The sequence below is a fragment of the Danio rerio genome, chromosome 22 (assembly GCF_049306965.1).
Source record: "Danio rerio strain Tuebingen ecotype United States chromosome 22, GRCz12tu, whole genome shotgun sequence".
NCBI lineage: Eukaryota > Metazoa > Chordata > Actinopteri > Cypriniformes > Danionidae > Danio > Danio rerio.
Window position 1 is genome coordinate 40,161,146 of NC_133197.1, and position 8,855 is coordinate 40,170,000.

Here is an 8,855-nt window from a genome sequence, read left to right on the forward strand (position 1 = left end):
CAGTAGTTCTTCAGCAACGTAGTAGTTCTTTCAGGGAAAGAAAATCAAGCTGTAGAATGGCCTAGCCAATTACCTGACCTGAATCTAATAGAGAATACAAGATAAAAGCTGAGATTTAATAGACGAGACCCAAAGAACCATCAGGATTTTGAATCTGTGTTGGCGTTTGTGAAAAATTCACACTTGAGTAATGCATGTGCCTTCATTCCCCATATGAGAGGCGTCTTTAAAAAAAACTTTTATATACAGTATTAAATGCATTCCAGTAGTTCAGTACTAGTATTATTTCATTGCTATCACACAGAACTCACTTTTGTTTTGTTTTATTTCGTTTTCATGTTTGTATTGTTTTAGTTTACCAAAATCTGCTTCAATCCCATGTCAACAGCTCCTTAAGAAATATTATTCCCAGGACAAAACATGACATGTTCAATACTTAATTCCCTCACTGTATGTGTGTTTACTGTCTATATGTATTATGTTAGGGATAAAGTACATCCAGGAGGTTGTTATCTCAGAATAAAGCCGCACTGGTTTATTAGTAGCTTTTGTATATGACAGAGGGGTTTATGCTGCAAAAACAACCATCTGGATGTACTTTATACCACTTATTACATGGCTACTTGCCGCAGAAAATAAAAATTAGGCACAAAACATCCTTCTGTGCAGTAATAGTATATAGAGTCGTTAATTAAATGCAAAGCTGACAAACTGATGGAGTATACACTAACCTGAGCATTATTCAGACACTAGATGGAGACAAACAGTCAACAAAACAAAGCTGACAGACACTAAAACAGCTGATGGATCAGGATCTTAATGTTGTTACTGTAGTTAATAATTTTAAATTAATTTAGTTATAAACTGGAAAACTACATTAAGGGTAGGCACTATCCTTGTAAATAAACTGCATAGTTGCAATCTAAACAACTACATTCTCAACTAAAATAGCCTCAAAAGTACATTATGTTGCCTAACAGCAATAATATTTGTCAAACTGTAGTGTCTCTCTGCTTGTATGTGGGCATGGTAATACATAAAGGTGAAGAGGCCTTTGTGTGATGTTACTGGCAAAATATCTCACGGCTATCAGCCAATCAGATTCAAGAATTCAAGAACCAGACAAAACTGTAAATATATATATATATATGTATACACACATATATATATATATATATATATATATATATATATATATATATATATATATATATATATATATATATATATATATATATATATGAATGCAGGAAAAATCAAAGAGAACTAGATGACTGTTCACCTTAATCAGATGCAGATGTAGCCTCCTGCTAACCGCTCTCACCGCAGTGAATTTACCACTGCCATTTGGACCCATCAGAAGAATCGAACAGCCTCTTTTTAAAATTAAAGTGCTGCAACAAAACAAATGTTAAATGTCTATTAAAAATGAACAATCCTTGATGGTTTCCAGTTACATGACCTGTGTGGGTAAAAAAAAAAACAATTAGCTAAAATGGAGTGTTTTAGTGTCCCATTTTGCTTCAGTATTAAGAATTGTGAAATTGAATGATCTTTGAAATGAACAGGTGTATTCTCTACCATAGGGCCCGTTTCCACTGAGTGGTACGGTACGGTTTGGTACGTTTTTATGGCCGTTTCCACTGTCAAAGGGTACCTAAAAGTGAACTGTACCGTACCATTTTTTTGGTTTCCCTTTGCAAAGGGTGCCTAGCACGAAAAATAGGCTACCAACAGGAGGAGCTAGACGCGCAGCTGAGCGCTATTGGTTTACAGAGATCACTCGCTGAAATAAGAGAATGAAAACAAAGGAAGCGCTATTTAAAAACACAGCCGAGACATCACACCATAATAATAATACATATATATTTATATGAAGAGCTTCGTTGCAAAATGAGATACATCCATTATGAGAAATGTTGGTTATTTGACATCATTATTTAAGACAGGCGTGTCCAAACTACGGCCCGCGGGCCATCTGCGGCCCGCAATCAGTTTTGTGGCGGCCTGCGAGGCTTTTTATAAATATCAATAGAATCTGGCCCGCTATACAAAAATGAACGTAATTCAATAAATAACCACCGGGTGTCGCTATTAAATGCATTCAATTAAGCAGCAGTTCTTGTTATGATCTATCTATCTATCTATCTATCTATCTATCTATCTATCTATCTATCTATCTATCTATCTATCTATCTATCTATCTATCTATCTATCTATCTATCTATCTATCTATATACACACAGTTGAAGTCTGAATTATTAGCCCCTCTTTGATTTATTTCTTCTTTTTTTAAATATTTCCCAAATGATGTTTAACAGAGCAAGGACATTTTCACAGTATGTCTGATAATATTTTTTCTTCTGGAGAAAGACTTGTTTGTTGTATTTCGGCTAGAATAAAAGCGGTTTTAATTTTTTTATGAACCATTTAAGGTCAAAATATATATATATATATATATATATATATATATATATATATATATATATATATATATATATATATATATATATATATATATATATATATATATATATATATATATATATATATGCGTGTCTGTGTGATGTGTGTAAAATTTGGCCCACGACAACGTTGTTTTTTTTGCATCTGGCCCTCGGCCCAAAAAGTTTGGACACCCCTGATTTAAGACATCAACAGTCAAGTTCATTCACAATTTTTATGCATTAAACTATCACTTGAGCTCAGTGAAGTCCAGGAACACATTATTCTTCAAATGCAGGCTATTTTTAATTTAATTTTATGTCCATAAATAGTTCATAAATAAGTCAAAAACCATGCCAAAATGCAATATATTATCTTAACATTGTCAAATATCTTAAATTGGTAAAAAAACAATACATCATAAATATATGGACCAGTATATACAAATATTGATTAATAACAATTATATTCTGAGTTAGCTTTGGTAATCTCATATAAGAGAGATATGCTTATAGATATTTATTGGGGGAACCCAGATTTCCTGGGGCCCTAAGCGGCCGCTTACCTCACTTATTGGTTAAATCCGCCCTTTACTACATGTGCTGGTGAAGATTAAAGATACAGATGAGAGGTTTGCACTGACTGTAGGCTATATTTCCTGTTGTTTTTGAACCTAAATAAGGACTAAATGTCTGCTGTGTGTAGTTTATCTGTAGTTGCTATCATATCGGAGACTGTAACGGGCTGTATGTGTTCATATATGCTGCATTTCTTTATTTATTTTATATAATCGCAGACTTTACAGTAGGATATTTCGTATTTTATCATTGATCTGCAGATATATTCAACTCATGTTGATAGAAAGGTTAGTAATGAACATTTATACACAGTATTTATGTGTGTAAAGCGTCTATTTTGTGAGAAGTGCTTCTCATATGATGTGTGAACAACCCGTACGGCTTATCTGTGACATTTCCTTGAGTAAAAATGACGTCCACGTCGTACCCTTTAGGCAGTGGAAACACAAGCCTGATGAAGGTGACCCGTGCTGTACCATACTATACCTCTCAGTGGAAAACGAGCCATTATTTACAAGAGGAAAAACCTTTAGGACATACGGCCATTTCAAATAATTATGATTAAGATTATGACCAAAATAACCGCGCAGCCCTAGTTTTGTGCAGAAGGCCTGTGAGCACCTTATTGATAGTAAAAGCACAGTACAGACCTTTCGTTGAGGTGAGGCTGGATGATGGTGATCAGTTTTTCTACAGTGCTGGAGAGACCAGGAGGACTGAGACTTATCCAGAAAGATGAAGCTTCCGGCAGCACAGAGTATGGGCACAGACTGTGGGCGGAGCCTCCCTGTGGACAACCAATCACAGCTTGAATGCTTAGTTGAGGACTGAATTATTGGACCTCCTGCATTAAAAGCCCAATATTCTCCCTCAACTCCTGTTTAAGGGAGAGACGATTTTCTAATCATAATAGTGTTAATAACTCATCTCTAATAACTGATTTACTTTCTCTTTGCCATGATGACAGTAAATAATATCAGACTTGATATTCTTCAAGATGCTAATATTCAGCTTAAAGTGACATTTAAAGGCTTAACTAGGGTAATTAGGGTAAAGTTAGAGTAATTAGGCAAGTCAGTGTATCACAGTGGTTTGTTCTGTAGACTAGAGATGCGCGGTTGGCGGTTATAGCCGCGGACTCCGCGGATAAACCGCGGATCGGGCGGATGACGTTACGAAAAAATAATATTTTAATTAAATTCGGGCGGGTGGCGGGCGGTTGTACTGTTTTTATATTCATAGCTGGCGCACCAACGAAAAAGCCTAGGTCTGACTTCACAGAATGGGAGGAGGAATCGGATACACTAATTCTGGATGAAGTACAGAAGTATTCCTCTACAAACTTCCGTATAGACGGATCAGCAGAGGAAAATCTACTTCCTTTTGGGAGAAATAAGGCCAGGCATTCCCACGACTACAGAACCTTTCCAAGAGAATTCTATGCATTTCAGCAACAAGTGCTGCGAGCGAGCGCTCCTTCAGTGCAGCAGGGCGCATTATAGTGGCTATGCAGGCGCTCCCGTCTGAATCCTGACACTGTAGATGCTATTTTATTCCTGCATTGTGCCAAGAAAAAAATCAAACTAGACCTAAAGTCAGGCATATTAAACCAATTAGCCTATGTTATTTAGGCTACACATATGTTCAATATAAACTTTTGAGTTCGGTCAGCTAATAATATTACGTTAAGTAAAAAAATAAAGTGAAATAGGCATTTAGTAGTAGGCTGAATAGCAGCATGTTGAAATGATGTGTCTGCGTTTTCTATTAGACTACAATAAAAAAAGTTGTATAGTACAGTGCGTTTAATTTAGGCTATTTATTTACTTTTGTCCCTGTGCGCCGATTGGAGACGGAGTTCACTGCTGATATTCTGAGAGCTCGGGTGCTTCTCATTTCTTATTTGTGCATCCTCGTTTCCTTTCCTTGCTTTCTTTCCTCGTGTTTCCACCCCACCGGGATAACGGTACGAGGGAAGGACGCAAGGAAAAGACTCAAGGACCGAGGAATCGAATCAAGTGAAAAGACACGTCCTCGTTTTTTTAGCGTAACTTCAAAGCGTCGTCAATTAATGACTTGCACGTTTGGATTAACTGCATGTCTACATTAAAGTCATTCTCTATTCTATAATGATCAATAAAGAAACATTCATTTAATAAAAAAAGGAATAAGCCATTCAAATAAAGAGCCCAATCAGCAGATGGCGGGCGGGTGCGGTTTTAAAAATTGGTCAAAAGTGTTAGTGCGGATGGATGGCGGACGGATGATGAATTTTGTCATGAGGTTGCGGATGAAATAATAGCCCATCCGCGCATCTCTACTGTAGACCATTAAAACAACTATAGCTTAAGGGGGCTAATAATATTGACCTTAAAATAGCTTTAAAAAATTAAAAACTGCTTTTACTCTTGCCAAAATGAGACTTTCTCCAGAAGGAAAAAAATATTATAGGAAATACTGTAAAAAGTTTTCAATTTTCAAAATATTTGAAAAATAAATAAATAATTCACAGTAGGGCCAATGAGTTCAACCATTTAAGTAACACCGTTTAAAAGTTCAAAAAATAAATCAAATGAGTACTGTGAACTTAATCCATTTGAGTAAACGAAGCAATTTAAACACTGTAAAAAGTGATTAGTTACTTAGTGTGAGTAAACAAATTGCCTTAAAAGAAACACGTTGACTTTACAAAAATAATGTAAGTAAACCCATTGTAACTTGAAACTGTTAAGTTGACTTAATTCTTATTATTATGCAAGTTGTATTCACTTTTTTTCCCCTAATAAAAGTAAATCTAATAACTTTTTCCAATACACATTTATTATATATATATATATATATATATATGTATATATATATATATATATATATATATATATATATATATATATATATATATATATATATATATATATATATATATATATATATATATATGTATATCTATCTATCTATCTATCTATCTATATATATATATATATATATATATATATATATATATATATATATATATATATATATATATATAATAAAAGTAGAAAAAATATATATAAAAAAATTAAATATATCTATATTTCTAAATAAATATATATGTATATTATTTTACTTTTTTTTTCTACTTTTCCGAATCTAGCAAAATGACAGTAACTAAACTAAATCTGCTCTTTCAGACTCCAGTACGTCTTCTAAATTCAATACAGGCTATAATTGTAGATTTTAAAGACTTAATAAAGCACCAAATATGTAATATTGTAATAACTGCAGTAATTATTTGAAATGAGACGTGCTAAAATAGTTTGTCATTGTAAAAAAGGATTAGTTGACTTTAAAGAGTAAGTATAATATGCATAATTATAAAAATTAAGTCAGCTTAACAGTTTCAAGATACAATGGCTTCACTTACATTATTTTTGTAAAGTCAACGTGTTGCTTTTAAGGCAGTTTGTTTACTCACTTTAAGTAACTTATCACTTTTACAGTGCAAAATAAAACCCAATAAAGGCAGATAACTCAAACCAAGTGAGTACTGTAAACTCAATAAGTTAAGACAACTCAAACCACTTGAGGAAACCGACTGCTACAAGCCATTTGAGTAAAAAAAAACTAATCTATATGAGCACTGTGAACTTACTCCATTTAAGTTAAAGTAATGAGGTATTTTATGAACTCATTACCTTCAACAGTGAGTTCAAAACTCTCTTCAAATGAGTAGAATTATCTTTCAGTCACTTTTGAGTTACCTCCACTCACTTCATTTGATAAAGTGGACTGTTGGGTTTCACAGTGTGAGGAACACATTTAATAATGTTTGTTGTATTGTCTGCAATATAATGCATATCAAAATAAATCTGGACGTCACTACTCTCTTTTTTATTTGCGTTTTTCATCCTGTGCCAGCTTTTTCTGATTCAGGGTTGTACAATACAACAGAAGATGCCTGACTGACAGTCTTAATATCTCCACGAAAGGTATTTCTCACCATGTATAGCGAAGTGTGACTGGAATCTGCCAGATATGAAGAAGCCTCTTCCTCCTCGCTGGAAAACCCACACGCCTGCTTTACCCTGAAATACAGCACAGGCCACCTGCAAACCACAAAACCTTCATCAACATCAGCCTTTAAACATATCTCTGCATGGCTGCTGAGTGCTTGACTCTGATTGGCTGGTGTGCATTCTTAGGCGTGCCTTTATTTTCAGATAAATGCACAGTTAAAGTCGTTCCGGCAGGTTTTGAGCACATTACATGATCATATCACTACACTCAATGATTTCAGTCATTTTAGTCAAAAATCACATCAAAACACAACAGAAGGCTTTAGAGGAGAAACTAGTGCTGCACACAGAAGCAGTTTGACAAAAACCTGACAAATATCTGAAATACAACAATAGTTTGCACTATTATCTAATAATTAAACAGCCTGTGGTCAGTTATTTCTGGATTAAAGGGCAGATGAAGGTAAAGCTGCACCTGAGGACGCCTTCAGAGCCGTTCTCCATGAGCTCAGGATGTCCTTGTGTCGGGACGGCCAAAATATTCCCCTGCTGGACAAGCCTGAACACAAACACAACATGGGGGAGATCAGAATAGAGTCACTTGAGTAAATGCTTTGAATAAGCATGTGAGCCCTGTGGGACTGAAGGTGTTAAATGAACCTGGGTTTGCTGAAGTGTGTGTGAAGGACGCTGCTGAAGAGCCCGAGAGCGCTGTAGTCTGGAGAAATGATGGTTTCGATGTGCAGCTCTTTAGCAAACGGCGGAGATGAACATCTGCATGCGCTGGCGGAGACCTGAGGGTCTGTGTGAGATGAAGCTTTATTCCACCTCTGTGGGACGAGACAGAATAATCAGACATCACTGGACACACAGACAAGAGACAGCGGGTATCTGCTTGCTAAAGTCTGTATATAAAATGACTAAGACAGGGCTCGAAATTAACCTTTTTGCTTGGTAGCACCGGTGCTCCGAACTTTAAAAATATAGGCGCATCAGCCAAAATTTAGCCGCACCTATTAATTATGAGCACCGTTACTACCGGGTTCTCCCATTTTCACAAGAAAATCGATTTTTTATAGCATAACTGAGTGACCAAAAGATACACGGAGCGCTCACCGGCCCTGCACACACTGCTGGACATGAATGAATCTGTAACGGTATAACTGTGCTGTTCTCACAGGTGCTGTCTGATATTACACTGATGCTTTTGACATGTACTGTACCTTATTATATGCATACGTCATGTTAATAGCAATACTGGTCTTTTCATGAGTAGCGATGTTAGTTTACTCAGTGCAAGCCTGTTTGTGATGGTGTACGTGGTGTTAAATTTGACATATAGCTGCCACTTGCACGGCGGACAGCATCTGGTGATTATATAAAGCATTAAACAGAAGCTGTCGTGCTAGATGTGGCAAACAGTTACCTGAAAACTCCATCCTACAGACTTTTCATAGCGGACTTGAAGCCAACGGAAGTCTTTTACCCACTCTTGGAAAAGTGTAGATGGTGGATTAACATTCAGCACATGGTCACTAGTAAGATGTGTCATTATTTGTAACTTTAGATGGTTTCTAAAACAAAATCTGTCAGTGTTATCTTCATTCTCATCTCCAGCGCTTTACAGTTTTTCACTGTAGTAGCTCTCTCTGTCATCCCAAGCCAGAAGGCATTGACTGAGTGATTGACAGCTGATATTTCAGTGCTAGAGCAGTGGTGGGCCAATAAGAAGAGCGCAGAGGCGGGGCAAGCATTACGAACTTGGCTTTGTTTACTTCAGTTGACATGACAACTGTTTTAAACCATTTCTGAGCGCTGCGTTTCGCATTTCAAGTGC

At 35.9% G+C, this 8,855-nt stretch overlaps 1 protein-coding gene across 4 annotated transcripts in view; it reads right to left on the reverse strand.

Moving 5' to 3' along the window:
* Window positions 1-8,855, reverse strand: part of pex6 (peroxisomal biogenesis factor 6) — a 37,629-nt gene that overhangs the window by 23,202 nt on the left and 5,572 nt on the right. For 2 of the 4 annotated variants that reach the window (XR_012397962.1, XM_001332616.10), the window contains exons 4-8: window positions 7,679-7,848; window positions 7,494-7,577; window positions 7,003-7,108; window positions 3,674-3,810; window positions 1,283-1,394 (exon numbers count right to left, since the gene is read on the reverse strand). Coding sequence is in view for 2 of the 4 variants with exons in the window: in XM_001332616.10 (XP_001332652.6) it covers window positions 1,283-1,394; window positions 3,674-3,810; window positions 7,003-7,108; window positions 7,494-7,577; window positions 7,679-7,848 (609 nt within the window). In the remaining 2 variants the exon portion in view is untranslated. Of the gene's footprint in view, window positions 1-1,282; window positions 1,463-3,673; window positions 3,811-7,002; window positions 7,109-7,493; window positions 7,578-7,678; window positions 7,849-8,855 lie in introns of those variants that run through there. The other 2 variants (XR_012397963.1, XM_073937656.1) reach the window with 2 other exon arrangements.